Source organism: Kogia breviceps, chromosome 19 (genome assembly GCF_026419965.1).
Source record: "Kogia breviceps isolate mKogBre1 chromosome 19, mKogBre1 haplotype 1, whole genome shotgun sequence".
NCBI lineage: Eukaryota > Metazoa > Chordata > Mammalia > Artiodactyla > Physeteridae > Kogia > Kogia breviceps.
Window position 1 is genome coordinate 11,666,156 of NC_081328.1, and position 24,662 is coordinate 11,690,817.

General features: G+C 51.9%; 1 protein-coding gene across 7 annotated transcripts in view; it reads right to left on the minus strand.

The window, feature by feature from the left end:
* The window catches only part of RAP1GAP2 (RAP1 GTPase activating protein 2), a 224,809-nt gene that overhangs the window by 162,841 nt on the left and 37,306 nt on the right, over positions 1-24,662 (minus strand). For 5 of the 7 annotated variants that reach the window (XR_010838343.1, XR_010838344.1, XM_067022130.1 and 2 more), the window contains one exon: positions 18,732-18,767. Coding sequence is in view for 4 of the 7 variants with exons in the window: in XM_067022130.1 (XP_066878231.1) it covers positions 18,732-18,767 (36 nt within the window). In the remaining 3 variants the exon portion in view is untranslated. Of the gene's footprint in view, positions 1-9,951; positions 9,976-10,005; positions 10,179-18,731; positions 18,768-24,662 lie in introns of those variants that run through there. The other 2 variants (XM_067022133.1, XM_067022135.1) reach the window with 2 other exon arrangements.

Genomic DNA, 24,662 nt, shown 5'->3' on the forward strand with positions numbered 1-24,662 from the left:
GGCATGGATGCCTATTACTGAAAGACAAGAGGGCCCACGCCCCTGGAGCTGCTAGTGGGTAGAAGGCAGGGCTCCACGCTTCCAGAATGCTGCACACCCCAATCCTGGAAGAGCTGGGACCCCACGTGACTGGAGAGCTACCCAGGGCCTTTCTGTGTCTTTATACTGCAGACACAAGCATGGGTTTGGAGACAGATAAATCTGGTTCAGTTCCCAGATTGCCAGTTGTGTGACCTGAAGCAAGTAACAACCTCTTTGAGGCTAATTTTCCTAATCTGTGCAATAGGAATCAGGGCACATATCTTACAGGGATTGGGTGAGGGTTAAGATAATGCATATAAGAGCATTTCACACAGTACAGATGCACAAAACAAGCATTCAATGTTTGCTAAAATAATTATTAGTCCTACATAGCTTTACATCAAACCATCATTACCTAAGTTTATACAGCCTGAAACAAAAAAAAGAAAAAGACTGATGAATAGAACAATTATCTGGATTGCCACACCAGGGCATAGTCCTTGGCTCCCTCATTTCTCCGCAACCCAAGTCCGGCCAGTCTCCACATTTTGCAGATTCTACCATGGAGCATCTTGTTTCCACATCACACTGGAAGCCACCTTCATCTCTCTCTTGAGCAGTTACTGGTCCACGTCCATCTGCTTCCAGTGGGGTCCCATTGGCTCTACCTTAGCAGCCACAGTGACCCTCCAGACCTCTACTCAAAACATCCAACTACCTATCTCCCCATAGCTCAATAAAATGAACACACACTCTGAAGTCTGACCTTCAGGGCCCACCAGCACAACCAGGCCCCCACATTTGGACCTGAATCCTCATTATTCTGAGACCCCAGCCACACCAACTCCCTGAGCAAACATGCTCTTTTTCACCTCTGGGCCATACAAGATTCAAGAGACAGGTCAATGGAATAAAACAGAAGCCCAAAAAGGTATCTTTGGATATGTAAGAATTTAGTGGTGGAAATGGAAAACTAAAGTCTAGTGCTAGAACAACTGACTGATTATTTGGAAAAAATGAAAGTGTAAGTTTATCTCTCATCTTACCCCAAACTAAATTTCAAATGGATTAAAAAGTTAAATGTAAAACGGAAATAAAACTATTTTTTTTTAAAAAAGAACATACAGGCAACCACCAACTTTCTGAATGGAGAAGGACTTTTCTAAGCATAAAAATAAAAAAAGAAGTCACAAATAAAAAGATTGACAGATTTTGCTATCTTAAAATTGAAAACTTTTGCACCAAAAAACAACAGAGTCAAATTTATGGGCAAAGGGTAAACTGAGAAAAATTATTTGTAAATAAAAATATGAATGACAATGAGTTAACAGCTTTAATTAAAAGAGAGAAATCAACAAGAAGAATATTAATATACCAATAGAAAAATAAGCAAGAGTCATTAAGAAATATTTTCTTAAATAAATTTAAAAATAAATGTGTGAAAACATTTTACCTTTATTGGTAGCCAAAGGAAATCACCAAAGATACTCACAAAGATTTATATTCAAGGACGTTTTTGCAGCATTAAAAACTAATAGTTAGGGCTTCCCTGGTGGCGCAGTGGTTGAGAATCCACCTGCCAATGCAGGGGACACAGGTTCATGCCCCGGTCCGGGAAGATCCCACATGCCGCGGAGTGGCTGGGCCCATGAGCCATGGCCGCTGAGCCTGTGCGTCCGGAGCCTGTGCTCCGCAACGGGAGAGGCCGCAACAGTGAGAGGCTCGCGTACCGCAAAAAAAAAAAAAAAAAAAAAAAAAAAACAACTAATAGTTAAAAATTAATAACGGGGGAAGGGTAAGCTGGGACAAAGTGAGAGAGTGGCATAGACTTAATATATACTACCAAATGTAAAATAGATAGCTAATAGGAAGCAGCCGCATAGCACAGGGAGATCAGCTCCGTGCTTTGTGACCACCTAGAGGGGTGGAATAGGGAGGGTGTGAGAGAGACGCAAAAGGGAGGAGATATGGGGATATATGTATATGTATAGGTGATTCACTTTGTTATAAAACAGAAACTAACACACCATTGTAAGCAATTATACTCCAATAAAGATGTTAAAAAATAATAATAATAACAGGGACTTCCCTGGCGGTCCAGTGGTTAAGACTCAGCACCACTGCCATGGGCCGGGGTTCAATCTCTGGTTGGAGAACTAAGATCGCAAGCCACACGGTGCAGCCCCCAAAAAATTTATCTTTTAATTTTTTTTAGTGTTTTTTTTGAAAAATTAAAAACAACCTTAACATCTAAAAATAAGGGACTTCCCTGGTGGCACAGTGGTTAAGAATCCACCTGTCAACGCACAGGACACGGGTTCAGTCCCTGGTCCCGGAAGATCCCACATGCCACAGAGCAACTAAGCCCATGTGCCACAACTACTGAGCCTGCGCTCTAGAGCCCGAGATCCACAACTGCTGAAGCCCGCGTGCCTAGAGCCCGTGCTCCTCAACAAGAGAAGCCACTGCAATGAGGAGCCCGCGCACCACAATGAAGAGTAGCCCCAGCTCACTGCAGCTAGGGAAAGCCCGCGTGCAGCAATGAAGACCCAAAGCAGCCAAAAATAAATAAATTTCAAAATAAAAATAAAACAGTGATTAAATTAACTATGGAAAATCATAATGATAGTATGGTACGCAATATTTTTAATTATGTTTTTAAAGAATATTTAATGGTGTTCAAAATGTCATTATATAGTAAGTTTTAAAAGGAAGCTAAAAAGCACAAAAAGACTGTAAAGAAACACCATCAAAGTGAAAACATTTTAGGTGGTGGGTAATGGCTTTCTATTTTTTCATCTCAATATTTGTATGTATTTTCTAAGTCTACAGTGAGCCCTTACTTATTTTTATCATCAGGAAAAATGCTCGTGTTAAAAGGGGATAAAAAAAGACTGTACCAATATGGGAAAATGCTTGTGCTACAACAAAGAGAAAAAGGACAGAAGCATATCCATCCAGGTCTGTGGAGAGAGACTCAAAGAGGTCATGTAAGTTTTCATTAACTTATTCAGAGTTAATTAATTCATGTTTGTATAATAAATAATAAAATAAAATTGCTGTGGTCCATGACATCAATGTAAAAATTAAATACCAGTGAGGACGTGGGGAAGAGGACTCTAGGAGAATTCTCACACATCCCTGGTAGGAGTGTCAATGGTAAAACCTCTCTTGAGGACACTCTGGCTGCATCTGGCAGAGCTGCAACCCACCAGCCCCACCCCACCACATCCCTCTCCAGGTGACCTCTCACACAAACGCAGAGAGGGGGTCAGGTGAGGGGACAGGGCTGCAGCATTGTTTGGAACATCAGAAAATGCAAACAACGTTAAGTTTCCATCAGTAGGAGATACAAAGGGGGAAACAAAAAATGTGCGGAAAAAAAACAAAAAATTACTACATGGCAATTAAAAAGGAGGAGCTACACCTATCTCTGATACCATGGATGGATTCCAAAATCCATGTGGAGTAGCACAAATGCAGAACTATAAGGGTAACAACTAACACATCTAGTGTACTCTACATGCCCACCCTGTTCTAAGCACTTGACATATGTAAATTTGCACAATCCCCAAAATAACCCTACAAGAAGGTTTTCGGTTCTACCCTTATTCCCATTTACAGATGAACAAACTGAGGCACAGAGACGTTAAGTAACCTGCCTGAGGTCTCACAGCTCTTAAGTGGCGGAGCCAAGACCTGAACCCCGGCAGGCTGATGCCAGAACACCACCATGACGTATAAATTCAAAAGGACATCATGCAGGTGAATTTCTTAATACACACAAAAAACTATACTGTGTTTCTAGATACCTATCTTATGAATGTGAAAGTATTAAAAATGTGGACTGAGGGGAAAAAAGCACACCAAATTGCTGACAGAGCTCACCTCTACTGATGGAAGAGGCAACGTAACAGGGCCAAGAAGGAGTGATTCCAGGGACTTAACTTTATGATGTTTTACTTCTTTTCTTAAAAAAACAAAGCTCAAAAAGTTAAATATAGAATTACCACATGATCCAGCAATTCAGCTTCTGGGTATAACCCAAAAGAACTGAAAGCAGGGACTCAGATATTTGTACACCCATGTTCATAGCTGCATTATTCAAAACAGCCAAAAACGTGGAAGCAACCCAAGCATGTACTGACTGATGAGCAGACGAACAAAATCCGGCATTTACACACAATAAAATAATATACAACCTGAAAAAGGAAGGAAATTCTGACACATGCTACACCATGGACAAACCTTGAGTACATTATGCTGAGAAAAATCAGTCAGTCAGGGCTTCCCTGGTGGCGCGGTGGTTGAGAGTCCGCCTGCCGATGCAGGGGACACGGGTTCGTGCCCCGGTCCGGGAAGATCCCACATGCCGCGGAGCGGCTGGGCCCGTGAGCCGTGGCCGCTGAGCCTGCGCGTCCGGAGCCTGTGCTCCGCAACGGGAGAGGCCACAGCAGTGAGAGGCCCGCGTCCCACACACACACAAAAAAAATCAGTCAGTCACAAAAGGGCAAATACTGCATGATTTCACTTATATAAGGTCCCTGGGGTAGTCAAATTCACAGAGACAGAAAGGACAATGCTGGGTGCCAGGCGCTGGCAGGAGGCAGGGAATGGAGAGTTACTGTTTAATGGGTACCGAGTTTCAATTTGAGATCATGAAGAAGTTCTAGAAATGGATGGTGGTGATAGTTGGGCAACATTACAAAGGTACTTACTGCTACTGTATGTATTTCACCACCATTTTTTTTAAAAAGATTTGATGGAAATGCAACAAAATGTTAACAACTGTCAATTCTGGGTCGTGAGTCCTCAGCGGTTTGCCATGTCGTTGTTCTAAAAAACTAACAAAACAGGAGGCTCGGTGTGGTCGAGGACGTGGAGACCAGGCCCGCAGCCTCGCAGCTGGCTCAGGCCTCTTCCATCTCTTCCCTGGTCCTCCTATTTTTACTGCATTGTGGTTGCTATGGAAACAAGGGGCACCTTGAGCTCCCAGAGCTCAGCCCAGGTGCTGCTAACTCCAGGAATCATGTCAGAGTGCGAATGAAATAAAAACCCGGATCATCTGGGCCTCGTGTACACATACCTCTGCCCTGCTGATATATTTATCAAGTGACCATGTGTTCATGCGTGAGCCTGCGGTGACTGTCATCTGCACCCGTCTGTCCTCAGCAGCAGGCCTGGGTCTGGGTGCACATCGCTCCGGTTCGCCCATGGGGGTGTGCTTGCACGCATGCGGGCATGTCACATGGTTACGTGTATCTACCCAGCCCAGGACTATTATTACCAATATCAGAAATATTAAAGCAGGGAACACTTACCAGGCACTAACCATGTAGCCGGCACTGTGCTCCATGCTTCACCTGGATTATCTCCTTTAAACCTCACGACAATAGTACCTACATATAGGTACTATTATTATCCCCAGATAAAGCAATCAAGGCACAGAGAGGTTGTAACTTGCCCAAGATCTCCCAGAGCACGTGAACCTAACCACTGAATCTGTACTGTGGGGGAAAGAGATCTTTAAATGTCATTAGTTCCCAAACAGCTACAAACCCTGCTGCATCAGAAGCACCACCTCTGGCCCTGATAACACACAGGTTTCCTGGGCCCCACCCAGGTCTCAGGAAGCAGAGTCCCCAGGGTGGGTCTGCACTGCAGCCAGGGTGGACAACTGGTGGTCCCCTGGCTTGAGCTGACTGATAGGGTTGCACAAGGCATGGCAGGGTGGGGTCGGGGGCTGTTTCCCAGCCCAGAAAGGGTCCTGGGAAAGTCTGTGACTCAATGCTCCTCCATCCCAGATGGCATCAGCTGGTGGCAAGGCAACCAAGAAAGAGGTAATAGCTGCTGTCTCACACACACACACACACACACACACACACACACACACACACACACACACACACACACAGGGCAGGGCTCCAAAATTCAGTTATGTGGCTTTGTGGCCTGCCAGGCACGGATTTCCGCTCACCCCACCCTCTCAGAATGAGCTGGGCCGTGGGTGGAGGATGGCTCAGCCCGAGGCAGGGAGGGGTCAGCCGTCTCACCTGGACAGCAAACAGTGACGGAGCCCAGGCCGGGCACCCCAGAGGCTCCCACAGCCTCAGCCCTCAAGGGGAGAGGGACATAGACAGAAACCACTGGACCAGCACAGGGCAGGAGGAGCTAAATGTGGAACCCTTGAGGTTCTAGCTGCTCCAGGAACACAAGGAACAGAGTGCTTTGTCCTCAAAGGGAAGGAGGTGTTCATGGAGGAAGCAGCATCTAAGCTGGTCCTGGAAGAACAGGCGGGATGATGCTGACGGGAGAGGAGGAAGTAAAGGCATTTCATGCCGGGCATTTCTGCATAAGCAGCCATCCAGGCTGAAAAGTGCAAATCACATCACCCGGCTGGAGCTAAAGGTCAAGAGGAGACACAGTTGTAAGGGGGTCGGGGGTGAACAACTAGATATGTACTGGGGCACAGAGAGGTTAAATAACTTGCCCAAGGTCACCCAGCCGGTAGAATCAGGATTTAAACATAAGCTGCCTGACTCCAAAGCCCATGAATTAACCACCAAGATGGGGCTCACCGGCTGGTAGCCTTTTCTTCTGCACATGCTTTAGAATGCTGTAGAGGTGGACCTGTCTGGACTGGGAGCAATGTTTCTCAGTGGGTTGGGGGAGCTCTTATACCACTGCCCCGGAAACTCAGCAATGCCTGGAGACGCTTTTTATTGTCACTACTAGGGGGTAGGTTGCTGGCATCTCATGAGCAGAGGTTAGAGACACCGCTGAACATCCTACAGTGCACAGGAGAGTCCCCACAACAAAGAATTCTCCAGCTCCAATTGTCAACAGAAACCCTGGGCTAGAGAGACTCACCCACCTACAGCCCATTTTAACATCCAGCCCCACCTGAGCCATTGACATTCATCACACTCGTTTATCCCTTGGGACGGGGGTTCCCAAATTTTGCTGCACGTTGGAATCACCCGGGAATCTTTTAGAAGTGCTGATTGATGCTGGGTCCCACCCTAGACACTCTGATTTCCAAGCCTGGAATTGGGTGCGACCTGGGCATGAGAACTTTTTTAAGCCTCCCAGGTGATACCAAAGTGCAGAAAAGCTTGAGAACCAGTGCTTTGGTTGAGGGCACAGAGGATCCAACTATCTTCTGTGGACCACGGACAGTTAGTTTTTCTAATGCCAGAAAGAGAAGTCATTGGGGAGTGAACAAAAACAAAGACTGCCCAGGGGGACTTCCCTGGTGGTCCGGTGGTTAAGAGTCCGTGCTCCCAATGCAAGGGGCCTGGGTTCGATCCCTGGTCAGGGAACTATGATCCCACATACCACGCCCCGCAGCTACTGAGCCCACGCGCTCTAGAGCCCACGCGTTGCAACTAGAGAAAGCCACGCGACACAACTAGTGAAGCCCGCGTGCCACAACAAAGACCCAGCTCAACCGAAATAAAATTAATTAATTAATTAGTTAATTTAAAAAAAAAAAAAAAAAAACAGACGGTCCAGTCCCCAACCAGGGTCCCAGGGACAAGCCCATGCAGAATCAGGACTAACAAAGTCTACCATGGGTGCTGTGGATATGGGCCTCCTTGGAGCAGTTAGAGATGGCTGTGGGGGATGATGAATTCGAGTTGGCGGAGGCCCGAGGAGGAGGTTAATTCTAGAGCCTTTGTCACCATCTGGGCAGGAGATAATGGGCCTGAACCGGGAGGAGGGCAGGAGAGGACCAATCCCCGTGACCCGGGGGCTTCACAACCCAGTGAGAGAGAAAGAACTGGATTAGGAAGAGAAAAAAGATTAACTGAGAGTGAGTCCAGTCTGGAGCCAGAGCAGGAAATGACCACTCAGTGGCTGAAGGCAGTGGTGAGAGGACCAGGGAAGGGGTGAATCGGCGAGAAGGGACCAGGGAGTAGGCCACAGGGAGATAGGAGCTGAGACCCGCAGGGCTGACACAAATGGAGCAGAAGTGGCGCACAGGTGGGGTGAATCTGGCCTGCAGGATGGGTTACATATGGCTTTGGTTTTTTTTTTAATTCTTAAGCTAGTTGTCAAGATGTTGCCCAAAACTCCAGATTTCCAGCTTCTCCTGTAACGCAGGAGATCTGGGGAGACAGGTGGCATTCCTGCAGAGCACAGATGTGTGCTTGCTGGTGCCCCCAGGCCCCGCCTGGCAGTTGTACTAGGCCCTGCCAGACCCCTGCAGGCATCAAGTCTGTCTTCAGGAAGAAGAGACCAGGTCCTAAATCAGAAAGTGGTGAAGATGGAGGAGCTGACAGGAAAGCAGGAAAGGGGCCAGGCACTGCACAGAGGCCAACAGCCGACCTCCTGTGTCCTGGTCCTGCACCCACTGCCTTCGAGCTGGGCCGTCTCAAGTTAGGAACATCCCCACTTGGGGTCTCAGTGTACTGATCTGTAAACAAGAAGGCTGAAGCCCTTGATCTCTCATTGTCCATCCTCATGTCCATCAGGCTCCTGCGGGCTGCCCAGGGCCAATCCCTTTGGCCAGGCTTTGAAATGAAGCCTAGAAAACCTGAACACTTCCAACAAAGATCAGGCCAGGCAGTGAGAAATCCCAAACAGAGCCAAAGAGGCCAGGGATGACCCGCCAGGGGCACAGATGACTCAGGGAACAGGAGCCACCTTCCAAATTCTGAGGGGCTCTCAGGAGAAAGCAGGATTATTAGCCTTGTTTAGGGGTGAAAGATGAGCAACCAAGCGGTAGCAATTACAGAAATTCCAGATGAAAACAATGGTCAGCTTTGAACAGTCAGAGCTGTATTGCAATATAATAGGCAGCCTTACAAGATAATGAGCTCCCCGTCACTGGAGGTAACCAAGATCAGGCTGGGTGACTCGTTTGAGGGGCACAAGGGATTCACATAGTGGCTAATTTGACCTTTTTATTTCAAGCCCTAAGATTCACAGACTCCAGAGATCTGGGGATCTCTCCTCAAGGCTCCCCTTGAGGAAAGGTGCTGGGGATTAGGCTCTAGACTCTTCCAGAGAGGGAAGGCCGAGATGGTCTGGAAAAAGCATAGAACGTCTACTTCCTTGTTCCCCTTGCCCTTCCTCAGGACCACAGCCCCCAGCAACCCCTGCCACACAGCCCCCATCCCAGCACAGCCTCACCCAGCACCCCCTCAGAGTCAGGGGGAGCAGCTAGCTCCTGAGCGGGGCACCCAGCACAAGTCAGAGGGGCCATTACATCCCCTCGTGACTCCCCCATCCCCACTCCCTGCTCCCAGCCCCAGAGGAACCAGCAGGAGGAAGGCGATAGAAGCAAGCACTCCCCCAACTCCAGACACCTGAGTGTTTCCTGGGCACCTGTCCATCAGGAGCCTCTCCAAGAGGATGCAGGGGTCCTGACACACCCAAAGGGTCCACAGTGTGTGGACAGGAAGCACAAGGCATGCACAGCATGTGGAGTCAAAGCCTCTCGCCAAAGCCCAGTGGGAGCAATTCTCCCCTAGCCTTGGCGAAATCCAGCTCCCAGTGAGCAAGGCGGAGCCCTCTGGCCTCCTCCCCACAGGACCCTGAGACTTCCCATCCAGGACAGGCCAGCAGGCCTCTGAAGAAGCTCAAGGGCATGGCCAGAGCCCTGAGCATCCACAAGGACTTTCAGGGAACTGGAGTGAGGGGGGCCCCCCAGGATAGTTGGACCTGGGCTGGCAGGCCACAGGCTGCCCCATCTGCATCCTGCTTCCCCACGTCCCTGCCCTTGTCCCCGTTAGCCCTGTCCCACGGGATCAACAAGAACCATTCAGCTCACCAGCCACAAGGAAAACCCCCCACGGGGCCCCAGGAATAAGCAGAGCCCCTCCTGCCCACCGTCCCGCACCCGTCTCAGAAGAGCCCCAATGCCCAGTACTGACTGGCCAGAGCTGCCAACCAGCTCCCTGCTGCCTGTCATCAGATACCCACCAGACCTGGTCGAGGGAGCTGCTTGTCCATCAAGAAATCAGAACAGGGACTCACCAGGGCTTCCTGGGCATGATGGGGACCGGCCAGGATGAGGGCCAGGAGCACACAAATCCCTGGGGTTTGCAGACCTTGCTGCCTGGCAATGGCACCTTTAGGTGCTTCCCCCAGTGCCTGGCAATGAAATCAGGCCACAGCCCAAACGCCGGCTAAGCACCCGCCTGCCTTGCTTCTCCCCGTAGCCACTCACACCCCACGACTCCAGATCCCAAAACAGGCATGTTCGTGGTTACCATAGGAACTCGCTTAAGCCAAAAAAGACACCACACAGTCACCCACATGGGCCCTCAAAGCTCATGTCCACCTGAACAGGCAAGCTTGCACACACGCCGACACACACCTACACGCGCCAGCACTGTTCTCAGGCTCAGGGATCATCCTAAAGAATCAATGAACCAGGGCTGATACTTTAGACAAAAACAGGGATGTTCCCCTCAGCCCCACCTGGAACATGTCTTGGAAGTGGGTTCCCTGCACGTCCCATGTGGCCAGCTGTCGGTTACAAGAGCAGTGGCCCCAGCTAGGGCTCACCTGGTGCTCACCTGCCAAGGCACACCTGGAGCTGCGGGGGAGGGGGAGTGCAGAGCCCCTGGGACCACCGCCAGCTCTGCCTGCAAGGCCAGGGAGAGGGCACTGCCCAGCCTGCTTCCCCGGCGGCCGACCACCTCCTTCACCCCTCAGGATGCTGCTTCTCTCCTCTGTACCCTTCTGTGGGAGGGTGGGGGGGTAGGTATAAAGGTGAGGACCTAAGCCGGCCACTTGGGAGGGGAGAGGGGAAAGGAGGAGCAGAGACTGTATATTCAGAGCCTTACTCTCTCCCTCTACCCCAAGCTGCCCAAACTCCCCGTCTCCGTACACGGGACCAACATCCACTCAGAGGCTCACCCAGAAACTTGAGTCTTCACCCGGACCCTTCCCCTTGCTCCCACCTCCTACATCCAAACCAGCTCCAGGCTGGGGAGTCCGCCTCCTCAAGAGCTCTCCACTCTCCCCAACCCCACTGGCCCTGCTCTGGCCTCCAGCCTCTCCAATGAGTCAGCAGATGGCAGCCAGCGGGGCACTCAGACTCAAATCTGGCCACGTTACTCTCCTGCTTTTAAAGCCTTTCCATGGCTCCGGGCCACACAGAGGGGCAAGCCCAGCCCTCCACACAGCCCTCCGACACTCCTGGACGTGGCCCGGCCTGACCCCGCAGTCACACCCAGTGATCTGTCTGGTGTCATAACCGCACCCAGGTCCCTCCCAGGCCACGCCATTCACACCTCACTGCCTATGCGCTGTTGCTGCTGCCCCGGCTGCCTCTCTCCTCTCCGGGCTGGCCTCGCTCACCTCTGGAGATGGCTGAGGCATCATCAAATCTCCAGGAAGCCCTCCTCCATTCTCTCTGAGGACATCTCTGTTAGCACTTGTCACATTCCATTGCAACTGTCTGTCTGTCTGTCTCTATGGGACTATAAGCTTTCATGAGCAGAGACTGTGTCTTTTTTTTTTTTCTTTGTTGCCGCGCGCAGGCTTTCTCTAGTTGCGGCGAGCGGGGGCTACTCTTCATTGCGGTGCGCAGGCTTCTCATTACGGTGGCTTCTCTTGCTGCGGAGCACGGGCTCTAGGCACGCGGGCTTCCGTAGTTGTGGCTCACGGGCTTTAGAGCACAGGCGTCAGTAGTTGTGGCGCACGGGCTTAGCTGCTCCGCAGCATGTTGGATCATTCCCAGACCAGGGATTGAACCCGTGTCCCCTGCCCTGGCAGGAGGATTCGTAACCACTACCCCACCAGGGAAGTCCCGAGACTGTGTCTTTTTCATCTTTGCTTCCCCACCAGCCCCAGCACCCAGCACTGGGCTTCGAATGCAGGTACCCAATAAATGTGAGCTTAACTGATTCAGCCGTCTAACCCCATAAAACATCAAGTTCCCCCTGCCTTTGGCAACCCCAGCAAACTCAGCAGACACCCTAGATATATAGGAGATGAGCTGACTCAGATGGGGCAGCCTCAGCTTCTAAAACATCTTTGTGCCTCAAGGAGTCTCGTAATCCACAGTAAGCAAAGACCTGGTGGTCAAAGATGGGAGAAGTAAATTGGTGATCGAGACCCTCAACTGATGCATGAAAAAAAGCCATTATAGGGACTTCCCTGGTGGTCCAGTGGTTAAGACTGTGCTTCCAATGCCGGGTTGTGGGTTCGATCCCTGGTCTAAGATCCCACGTGCTGCAATGCAGGCAAAAAAAAAAAAAAAAAAAAAAAAGGCCATTACATCGGAATCAAGGGGTAGACGGTGGAGGGATGGGCTTTCTGGTAGGGCTGGAAAAGCTGAGGCAGAGACAGAGACTTGGCGCACAGCTGCCTGGGCCCTGACTCTGCTCTCCCCGCACCCCCTGAGAATGGAGCCTTGCCAACAACACCAAGAGAACCTGCAGAGGCAGATGTCTGTAATCACCCAGATTTTGTACGTAATCCTCACAGGATGGGGACTGAAGCCCTGGGTTTAAAAGGGCTGTGACATAGCAAGAAATTGAGCTTTCTAGATGTGGCAAGCCCCCATCCTGCATGGACGATGGCTCCAGCAGCTGCCATCAGGGACCCCAGGGCCAAAGGGAAGTGACGCTGAGACACAGCGTCTGCTGCTGCCCTCTGTGCCCACCTCCCTGCTAAGATTTTAAATCTTAGCTGGTGAATAATCTGAAACCTAGAGTACAGATGGCTGTGTGGTGTCTTCTGACAAAACCACAGGACAGCTGAAATGCTGCCCCAGCCAGGCTGCTGGGAAGACAGTTCCTCCAGGCCCTCTCCCTCCTTCTCCTGAGGAAGAAATAAGACGGCACAGTGACCCCTGGGCCCTCTTATGCACTTTCTCTCCATTTAGAGATGCCCACTTCTAGTGACCAGGAGCAGGGACCATCAATTAAAAAGTTGGATTCTTTTCCCTTCAGGGCAATGGGTTCTAACTTCCCGGTCATCAGGAATGTGCAGGATGCCCTACCCCAGCAGTAGAGACAGGCTGCACTGAATCATCTCCATGCTCACGCAGTCCCACGATGGCCAGTGCGTGTGTATCACAGTCATCTCAGATGGCTGGAGCATGGCTTACCAGCCCATGCAGCAGACACACACACACACACACACACACACACACACCTCTTTCTTTAGCAAAGAAGCAGGAGTCTCTGAGAGGGAGAGCAAGGGGCAGCAAAAAAAAAAGAGTGGAGAAAAGTATCAGAGGCTCCCAGTTCAGGTTGTCCCCTCTGGATGCTGCTTCAAGGACCTCCATGAGCAAACACACGGCCCTGCCAACCTAGGTTCCCCCTGTGGGAATCCAGTCAGACTATGGTTCAACCACTGCAATATAGACCGTATCCCAAGCTGGCCTGGGACCAGGCTGGCGAAGGGGCGTTCCCCAGCTGCTGTCCCTGCCTCTTTCTCTCCAGCCCTCCATCTCATGTGATGGGCTAACCATGATGACCCAGAATTAATTCATCCAGCAAATATAGACTGAGAACCTGCTATATGCCAAGCATGGTGTCAGGCTCTGGGGAGCCAGAGATGAAGTATGCAGAACCTCTGCTCTCAAAGACCCTCATTCATTCGTGCGTGCATTTGCTTAGTCAACAGCGAGCACCTACCATCATCAAGGTCCTGAGAGAAATGCAAAAGGACAAAAGGCACGAAGGTGAACTCCCAGAAAGTCAAAGCTAGAAGAAAGCAGATTGGGCACCAGCCCAACCCTCCCACTTTACAGATGGGCAAACTGAGGCTTGGAGAGGTTAACAATTTGTTAGTCTCCGCCTCCCAATTTTTCCTCCTGTATGTGCTGCCACCACCCCCCTATCCAGTGTTCTTGTGTGGCTCCAGGCCCCCAGCACCCCTTGCCTGTGAGGGTCTTCTTCATCATTCAGGTACCCCAGACCCCTCTCAACCTGGGCCTCCAGCAGGGGGCTGGGCCCTCCCATCCACAGTGTTGTGGAGGCAGGGGTGCATTCTGGGGCCAAAGCACCAGACTCTATCTGAATCGGGAAAAGAGTGGGAAAGTAGGGCGGAAAGAGGTGCTGAGAACTATTTAGCTCCAGGCTGGACTGAACCAGCCATGAAGTACAGACCTGGATTCAAATCCCAACTGCATGACCTACTCCCTGATGACCTTGACCAAGTTTCCTAACCTCCCAAGCCTCCCTTTCTCTTCTGTAAAATGCAGACAGTAATGGTAGCTGCTTCCCGAGATGCTTGTGAAACCTCAGGGAGACTGTGTGATGAAAAGCGAACACATGGTAAGTGCTCAATAAGGGTGGTGCCAGAACCCCCCACCTTCGGAGCTGCATAGCTCAGGAACACTTCCAGGAATTGTATGGCTGACTGTCTTCGTGTCAAGGACACCAGGTCCCTGGGGAAGGAGCTGAGGCAATCAGGAGCATGGGCTGCAGTCCAGGGGTATCTGGTGCTCAGTGGCGAAGCCAATGGGCTGCATTAGTACAGAAAGATGTCTTACCCAGCAGAAGCCAAAGGAAGGCAGCATCTGGGTACCTGGAAGAGCCCTAGCACATGCAGTTGGCTGCCTAAGGACCTGTCAGTAAGCAGAGCCATATCCTGGGCACCCAGGCAGAATTTCTTCTTAGGTATTAGCCGGGAGGAGAATGAGGGAGCAGCTACTGATGTTCCTTTTTGTCCTAAGAGTCATGGGGGTGATGGGATAAAACCTCCTATGGTATCTGCTCAGCCCACAACTCATCCTTCTTCTCTGAGAACGAACCCCTCCCACAGAGAGAGGTGGCTGCAGCAGACATATTTTATCCATAAACCCCATCTCTCCAGCTAAACTGATTGGACCATGCTGGGCCAATCAGATTCCCTCTTTTTTTTTTTACAGTTTTATTGAGATGTAGTTTATTTACTATAGAATTCACCATTTCTAGGTCTATAATTCAATGGTTTTCAGTATATTCACAAGGTTGTACAACCATTACCACGAACTAGTCCCAGAACATCTTCATCACCCCAAAAAGAAGACTGTATCTTTGCATTTGGATTATTTCCATTTGGGGCTATTATTAATAATGTTGCTATGAACATTCACGTACAAGTTTCCCTATGGACATATGTTTTCATTGCTCTTGGATGTATACTTAAGAATGGAGTTGCTGGTCATACGGTAACTCTATGTTTAACCTTTTGAGAAACTGCCAAATTGTTTTCCAAAGCAGCTGCACCCTTTTACATTCCCACCAGCAGCGTGTAAGGCTTCCAATTTCTCTACATCCTCACCTACACTTGTTATTATCTGTCTTTTTAATTATAGTCATTCTAGTGGGTGTGAAGTAGTATCTCACTGTGGCTTTGATGTGCATTTCCCTGATGGCTAATGACGTTGAACATCTTTTCATGTGCTCATTGGCCATTTATATAACTTCTTTGGAAAAATGTTTATTCAGAGTCTTTGCCCATTTTTTAATTCTTTTTGTCTTTGTATTATTGAGTTGTTAGAGTTCTTTATATATTTTAGATATGAGTCCCTTATCAGATATGTGATTTTAAAATATTTTCTCCCGGGCTTCCCTGGTGGCACAGTGGTTGAGAGTCCGCCTGCCGACGCAGAGCACACGGGTTCGTGCCCCGGCCCGGGAATATCCCACATGCCGCGGAGCGGCAGGGCCCGTGAGCCATGGTCGCTGAGCCTACGCGTCCGGAGCCTGTGCTCCACAACAGGAGAGGCCACAACAGTGAGAGGCCCGCGTACCGCAAAAAAAAAAAAAAAAAAAAAATTTTCTCCCATTCTGTGCATTGTCTTTTTACTTTCCTAATGGTGTCCTTTGTAACACAAAAGTTTTTAATTTTGAAGAAGTTCAATTAATCAATTTGATGTTCTTGTTGTTTTTGTTGCTTGTGCTTTTGGTATCATATCTAAGAAACCATTGCCTTATCCAAGGCCCCAAAATTTTCATCTATGTTTTCTTCTAAGAGTTTGATAGTTTGGGCTCTTACATTTAGGTCTTTGATCCATTTTGAGTTAATTTTTGTATACGGTGTGAGACAGGGATTCAATTTCATCCTTTGCATGTGGCTATCAGTTGTCCCAGCACCATTTGTTGAAAAACTATTTTTCTCCATTGAATTGTCATGACATATTGTACTTGTTGAAAATCAATTGACCACAAATGTAAGGGTTTATTTCTGGACTTTGAATTCTATTCCATTGATCTGTATGTCTATCTCTATGCCATTAACAAACTCTCTTGATTACTGTCACTTGGTAGTAAATTTGAGCTCATGGAGTAGAGTCCTCCAACTTTGTTCTTTTTCAAGATTATCCTTGAATTTCCATAAGAATTTTAGGATCAGTTTATCAATTTTTGCAAGGAAGGAAGCTGGGATTTTGATGGGGATTCATTTCCAGTTCCTGTTCAACGCCCCCTGAGCTCTAGCTCCACCTCCTCCCCTTGGGTTCCCTGAGGCACCTGGGATTTTTTTCCATAAACTCCATCTTTTGCTTAACCAGATTACACTGGGTTTTTGTTTCTTGCTATCAAAAGAATCTTAACCAAGTATAAGTAGGAACACAGTCCTACACACTGTCCCTAACAACCCTCTCAACACCACCTCCCCAAGGCCTAAGACCTCAGACTGTCCCCCACATACCCAGAGAGCCCACTGGGGTCCCAATCTCAACACTGGCCCATGCCCCCAGCCTTTCACTCCACCTTGTAACTAGTTCCTTTGCAGGTTACATGTATCATCTTTACTAGTTAAAACAAGCAGGCCTTCAATAAACGCTTGTGAAATTGAACTAGATGTCCCAAGACGGTACCAAAAAAACCCACTCCTACCACTCTACACCCCTTAGTAACTCAGCTTCCTACCTAGCATCTCATGCAATACACACATAGGAAGCTCTAGGAAGGCCAGACATCGCTGTACCCACTGGACAAAGGATACGGAAACTGAAGTCCAGAGAAGTTAAGTGTGTTGCCCAAGAGTGACTTGCCCTAAACGCTGGACTGCCCTGATGCACACCCCACACCAATCAGCACAGGCACGGACAGGCCCATTGTCCCACCCCATCTTTATTTTTTTAATTTATTTATTTTTTTTTTGTGGTACGTGGGCCTCTCACTGTTGTGGCCTCTCCCGTTGCGGAGCATAGGCTCCGGACGCGCAGGCTCAGTGGCCATGGCTCACGGACCCAGCCGCTCCGCGGCATGTGGGATCTTCCCGGGCCGGGGCACGAACCCGTGTCCCCTGCATCGGCAGGCGGATTCTCAACCACTGCGCCACCAGGGAAGCCCCCGCCCCATCTTTAAGAGCTACTTTAGACGCTACCTCCTCCTGGCAGTCTTCCAAGATTGCTCCCACTACATCCCTGGCATCAACTCTACAGAGAGACTGAAAGCTCTCAGAGGGCAGGGACAGTTTTCCATCCATCCCTGCCCTGCTAACTGCCCACCCTCTCCCTTCTGAGCAAAACAAACCTGAGTGGGAAGCTTCCTTGCTTTGACCCCCCCCCCCTTAGATGCCAACTCCCAAGACTGGCTGTGCTCTGCCCAGGGAAGTGTACCCAGGAGATGCACAGTCAGTGCTGGCAACTAAATGGCATGGCAGAGAGAGGCCAGCCTGGAAAACCTTTCCGCTGAGATGGGGGAGTTACAAGCAGGAGGGGCTGCCTCCAAAGGAGGACACTTAGTAGAGGAACTTTTCATGCTTGAGCCAATTCACGTGTTGCAGGATGATATTTTGACCTAGTGACCAATGCTGTTTCTCCCTCCTAAAACTCCCCTCCTTTCTAACTCACTAAATTGGAGAAGGTGGTTGGTCATTGCTCATTGCCCAAGGGAGGGATGCAGCTGGGAACCGACTTTTGTTAAGTCTCGAGGGGGAAAGAGGATCCAGATGCAGGCAAAATGGTTTGGCCAGAAACACAGAGGGAGAAGAACGAAGGTGACGAGAGAGGAGCAGTCAGAGGTTCTAGGACAAAGGGGTGTCTGCTCAGGGCTCCCCAGACAGACGAGCAGACACGTGGTAAACCGAGGCAGACAATCAGTCTCCAGACCCTGAATCTGGTGCTGGAATTCTCAGAGAGCCTCAAGGCCAGGCTGATCAGGATGACGGATGTCTGGTAATAGATGACTTGATGACCACCCACAAACACACACACACTGGGGTGTTTTGCCAGGTCCTAGAACTGTGTGGCACAATTTTCCAGGTAGGTGGGAATGTCAGAAAGACAGCCTGGGACTTCCCTGGCGGTCCAGTGCTTAAGACTCCACACTTCCACTGCAGGGGGACATGGGTTCGATCCCTGGTTGGGGAAGTCTGCATGCTGTGCAGTGCAGCGAAAAAGAAAAAAAAAAAAAAGCCTCTTGGGACTGGGGCTATAAAAATTATATATAAAATTAAAATGATTACAAGTGATGGAAAATTACAATATAAAAATTAAAGTGATGGAAAATACAATTATCTTTCTTACACCCTTGAGTTGTGGCCTGAAAGTTTCACTGCTATGCACATTTACACCACACTGGTGCCCCTGCTTGCTTCCCAGCATCTGCCTTTTCCCGGATACTTCAGGAATCAAGAGCCCAGTCCAGCCTCCTCCAAGTCCACAAGCCCCTGGACTGAGACAGAGAATCTGACAAATGCAACAGTCCCGCTCACGTTTTCCACAACCAGGAGGTTTGAGGGCCCCAGAAGAGCTCCACCTGCCATTACCTCTGACCTTTACGTAACAGGAAGTGGCTACTTACTTGACCTTCAGGCTCGCCAGCATGGTCTTGTCGATCCTGCCAAGAGAAAAGCAAGGGCTGCCGTTAGTGCCAGGGCTGAAGGCTCCCACCTAGCCCCTGCAGGGGACAGGTCCTGGGGCCAGCCCAGACCACCAGCCCCGCAGGGCCCTGGACAATGTTGCTTCAGGAGGAAGGAAGTTCTCCTCCAGCCCAGAAAGGGAGGACTTGGGAGCTCTGGGAGGGCTGGAGCCACTCATACCCCAGTGAGATGGGTCCTGTTATTCTCCCTATTTTAGAGATGAGGAAACAGGCTCGGGAGGATACAATCACTGGCCCAGTCTGGGTCCCAGTATCTGACTCCAGACCCAGGAATCTAAAGCGCTTTGTATGCCATCTCTCCTTTCGTTACCCAAGCTCCACAAGAGGACCCTGCAACCCAGCCTCATGGGTCACAGTGGCTGGACAATCAATGCATGGACATTTCCTGGGATTCTGCTTTAGAGAGACGCCACAGCCTCCAACAACAGGGACCTCCTGCTCTGGCAGCTGCCAGTTCCTCTAAGAAGGCATAAGCCATTCCTGAGACAGAACCTGACAGCAGGCGCCAGGGTGCACAGGAGGTGGGGTCTGTCGGGCACAGGAGCCCAGAGCCCGGAAGATCACGTTTGCGGCAGACTGTCCAGGCAGCCAGCAACTCCACCCCAGCCTGCGCCTACCCTTGCTGGAAGACAAGGCAGGGCTGCTAGGCTTCTATTTTTACCCTCTGCATATGCCAGCCCTTATGGCTGGTAAAAGAGGCCCCTTCCTCTCTCCAGAGACAGAAAGGTAGGCGAGATTCCCACTCTCTGTCTCCTCTTGTCTAGGGGTCACAAATACCAGGGTCACATCAGCATCAGTGTCACCACTGCGGCATGTCACCATTGCCATTAATGCCACCAAAATCACCACCACCTCCAGGAGGCTTGAAACCCTGGAAAGTTCTTATAGCCACCTCTGTCCAGCAGCTCAGCTCTGCCACAAGCTCCCCATACACGCAACTACTGGGGTCCCGGGGAGGAGGGGAGCCGTGTCAGGGGCCACACGGTGAGGACGCAGAGCTGCCCCAGCAATCACGAGTCAGCACCAAGCCCTTGAGCTGGGGAGTGGGATCCTTCCACCCGGAGTAAACTCCCAGCAGCTTCTGATCTCAGTTCCCAACAGCAGAATAAGCCACACCCGAGGTTCCTGGCCCAGGTCGCTCCTCCCGGCTTCTTCCCCACGGGCCCCCTCGGCCCCTTCCTTGGTGCTTCCACGAGGCACCAAGGTGCTTCCACCCCTTCCAGGGGTCTCACTGGGTTCCTAACCCCCTCTGGTATGGAGATCCTCCTCCTCTCCCATGCAACTCACTGAATGGGAGTAAGGTGGATCCAGGAGCAGACCCCCGCACTCTGCTACAACATCTGTCACCCAGGGCAACCCAACTGGAACCCCTATCAATAGGCCCTTACATTTTCTATTTTCCCAAGGAATCTTTTTTAATTCTTACAACAGCCTTTTGTTGTGGGTAAGGCAGAAATTCCCCATTTACACATGGAGAAACTGAGACCTGGAGAGAGGAAGTGGTGTCCCATCTGGGTTCCTCAAAGAGCAGAAGAGTAGCAGCACCTTAACCCAGGGTTCCTAGCACGCCCTCTCACCCTACCACCCGCCACCCGCCACCCGCCACCCGCCAACTCTCTGGGCCACAGCAGCCCCGGTCCCGGGACCCACGTCCACACCTCCTCAGTCAACCGGGCTCCCACAGGGGTGTGACCTCGGAGGGCAGGGTCTGTGGCTTGGCAGGGCTGAGATGGGGAGATAGGGCAGCACTGTGACGCTGAGCTTTCCCCTTTCAGGAAACCAAGGTCCCCAGGCTCTTCTGGGTGCCACCTCTCTCCCCCCTCCCCTGCCCCATCTCATTAATTCTCATCACCTTGTCCACCAGTGCTCGTGGACATCCACCCTGGCGTCCAACGGAGCTCTGAAAATGCCACCCAAGATTCTTTTCGCTGTCTGGAGTGGACCAGGGCTCCAGGGATCTGTAATCTAGCCCTCAAACAGCTGCAATATCCCTTCCCTGCTGAAAGCCATCCCCGCGTGGTAGCCACCCTAACCCTCCAGCCCCACCAGGAAGCTCTGCCATCCCATGTCCTGCAGCCCCTGTGCTCTCTTCCACTCTCCTTTGCCTCTCATGCCCCCCACTACTGGCCACCCAGCTTCCACACCAGGACAGCCCGGGCCACCCTCCCCCCCTTAGCAGTGGGAACCTCTTCTTTGACAATGCTCCAAGCCTAGAAGCTGAAAGGAAACTGATAATGAAAACCACCAGACCCCGTTCCCCAGCTGAGGAGAAGCTGCCGGCAGCTGGTAACCAGAGACAAGTCTTTGACCTCAGTTTCCCCACTTGATGGCCCCATAGGGAGGAAAGAGCCTCTCCTTTGTCCCAGACAGAAACTTAGCAACAAGAGGCTGGAGCACAGCCCCAGCTACTCAGACTGGCTGTAGGGGGAGGGCAGGGAGGGGCCCCTGGCGACAGGCCTGCCCCGTCCTCTCACTGCTCACCCCTGCGGAAAGGAGACGGCCCGAAAGCCGGGCAGGCCACACGCTCTCCCGGCCACGCAGTCACAGAGCTGGCCCAGCCAGGAGCATAGCACACATGCACAGACAAGAGCACACATAGGCACAGAAGCTCCGAGGCGCAGACCGGCATCCGCTCAGAAACGCAGAGTGCACACGTGGTCGCGCGTCGGCACAACCGCCCAGCCAGGCACACACCTCACACCCGGCCGCACAGACGTGCACACCTAAACACACAGTCCCAGATGCACACGTGTGCACAGTCATCGCAGAGGCACATACACGTATATGGAAACACATGACACGGAGGCCCACGTTCACCAGTCAGAGTCACGCTCACACTGGCTCCAGCTCCGACCTCTGAGTTCCCTAGAAGATTGTACCCAAGGGACAGTGAGGAAAAGCCCGGTGCTGCCCCCACAGGATCTTCCATCTCCATCCCGCCCAAGCATCTGAAAGTAGCCCCCACTGCTCCGGACAGCTGCAGCCACAGGCTCAACCTGGCTTCACCGCCAGATTCGCTCCCACCCCTTCACCCGCCCTCCCATCTGTTACCCACCATCCGAAGCCCCCAAAGGAGACGCTGCGCTTCCTGCCAAACATGGTTGTGACGGAGGGGCCCCTGGTCCAGCGATGCCCCCGGGGCTGTTGGCAAGACTGCTGCGGCCTCGGAGCAGCGGGGTCGACAGCCACCACCGGCAAAGGGAGGGGTGCCCGGCGAGGCACCTCCCCCAACGCCTGCCCCCCAGCCCGGCTTCCTGTGGGTGAGGCCGCGGGGTGGGAGGGGTGTCCTGCCCCCAGGACGCACCAAGACTGGCAGGGGAGGTCGCAGAGGGCAGCTTCCCCACACCCGGAGGAACCCGCAGCTCCGGAAGGGGCTCGGCCGGCAGATTGCACCACAGCCCGGGTTGGCAGCTCTGCCCCACACAGCCCAGGCTGCCCGGAACCCAAGGAGGCCCGAGGATTCCCATGATTGTGCCTGGGAGGGGGAGAGAGACCTGGCTGGAAGGCTCAGGGAGCCCTGCCGACGTGGGCCCACACCGACTCCCTGGGGCTGCCGGAGGCAGGACCTCGGCCTTTCTGCCTCTGGCGTTCCGGATAAACCTGCCCCACACGCGCACGCGTGTGGACACAAGTACACGTGCACCCACGTGGGCCCAGGGGCACACACACACGTGCACACATACACGCACAGGACCCACGGGCACACCTAGGCACATGCGTGCTCACGTACGTCAGCAGACGCCGGCACACACGTGCACGCAGGTACTGCACACTCACCTGCAGGTGCGTGCAGACGTTTACAAAGACACCCGCACATCCACCTCATGCACGTACAGCTCCCCATACAAACACACACTCACACACGTCAACATACACGTGCACGCACCCAGGCGCACACTCAGATCGCACACACGCCTACAAGGCGCCCTCACGTACACAGGCACAGGCACAGGCACAGGCACAGATCTGTACCGCTCAGATACCCTTGAACATCTAGACAGAGGTCAGCAGTGCCGAGCTCCTGCCGGCAGTGGCAGAGGTGGCAGGTGGCACCGATGTGCACGTCTTTGCCTTTGCCGCTGGAACCACGGGCCAGTCCTAATCTCTGTCTGCACCAGTGCTGACCATGCCTGGTACCGGGTAGGGGCTCACTAATGAGAGCCCCGTAGAAGAGTGCGGCACATACATACAGCAGCCTAGGGTAGAGGGTCACAGGCGGGGTGCCAGGTCCCCGCCCCTACCAAGCAGTGGAGAAGCTTCCACCATTGGCCCTTCCCACTGGCCCACCTTCCCCGGAGCTGGGAGTCAGGTGCGCTCTGTGGTGCCAGAGGGCCACCCCCAGGCTGTGGACAAAGGGCACAGGCATTTTTATTTTCTTGACTCCTCCGCAGCAGGGGACACAAGGGGCCTCAGGCCCTCTGGGGGCAGCACAGGGTCCTGACCGAGTTCAGGGCTGGGGTGGCAAGTGTGGGGTCCTGTGCTCCAGGGCAGCTGGCTGCTCAGCAGGGGCCCGGTGGTCCTTGGTTCAGCTTGCACCCTCCACCCTCACCTTCATCAGAAAAGGAAGGATCAAGTGGTTCGCTCCCTAGGGTTGCATAGACCACCGGCTTCCCGCTGGACGTCCACTCCACACCCAGATCTGTCACCCCTACTGCACCCACCCCACACTCAGGAGGTGCTCAGCAGGTACCACGGACACCCTGGGTCCTGCGCATCCTGCACCCTTCTGGCCTCCCTCTGAGCAAGACGGCCCTGTGCTTCCTCTGTTCCCAGTGGGGGACACCTGGCCGGGCCTGGCCAGCCAGGGCTTCACCCTCCTGGATGCAGTGACTGGTTTGGAAGTGGGCAGGAGACCTAATCGGACCCAGTAGGACTCGCTCCCACGATGCTTCCCTGCTCTCCTCCCCAGGGTTGCTGGACCACAGGATGGAGCACCGGGGTAAGCCAGAAACGGCCCACAGCCTCAGCCCAGGCGGCGTGGGGGCTACTAATAACTAAGAGCCCAAATTCCTTTTGCAAAGTGCTTACTTTTTTTTTATCAATTAGAGGGAGTTCCTAGTGAGCCCATCATTGGAGCACATCATCTGACATGCTTCCATGTGAGAGAGAGAGGAGGGGTTGCAGTCACAGTAAGCTTGGACACTTCCGGCCTTCTTCTTCTTCTTCTATTCTTATCTGTACACACATGTGACCATGTGTGCTTTCTGTCCACCAACATATTCTAGGGGAAGACACAGCTGAGAGATGCTCTGATTCGGGCCCTCATAGTCTGCAAAGACACCCAGATAAAACCCAGGTAGGAGGCCACCTGGGCCAAATGTTCACAGACCCAGAGGAGACACAGGCCCAAGCCCAAGCAACTGAAGGTCAGAAGGGCAGCCCAAGGACCAGGCGGGGAGGAGCATTTCAGGACCAGGCTGGATTCTCCCACCTTGCACGGCAGCCACAAAAGACACGGAGTCATGGGATTCAGACACCTGAACAAGGAGCGGCAATGGCCTGGCTGCATCAGCAGGAAGGGCACAGAACTCACCGCCTGGACTTGAACTTGAGAGTCCAGAAGGGCCGGTGCCCTCTTCGCCCCCCAGAGTAAGGGCCCAGAGAAAGAGAAGGGAAGTTCCCAGATAGCTTTCAATTTTACCGCATAAGCTCGGGAGGGAGGTGAGTGTCATTCTAGAGCCTCATCCTCTCTCCTCTCCTCAGTGCTCAGCCTCCCAAGCTTTGGAGCTGTGTGACCTCCAGCAACTTACTTAACCTCTCTAGGCCTCAGTTTCCTCCTCCATAATAGGGGGTGGCTGCCACCAACCTCACAAGATTATAAATGAACGTAAACACAGCACAGGGCTCCCATAC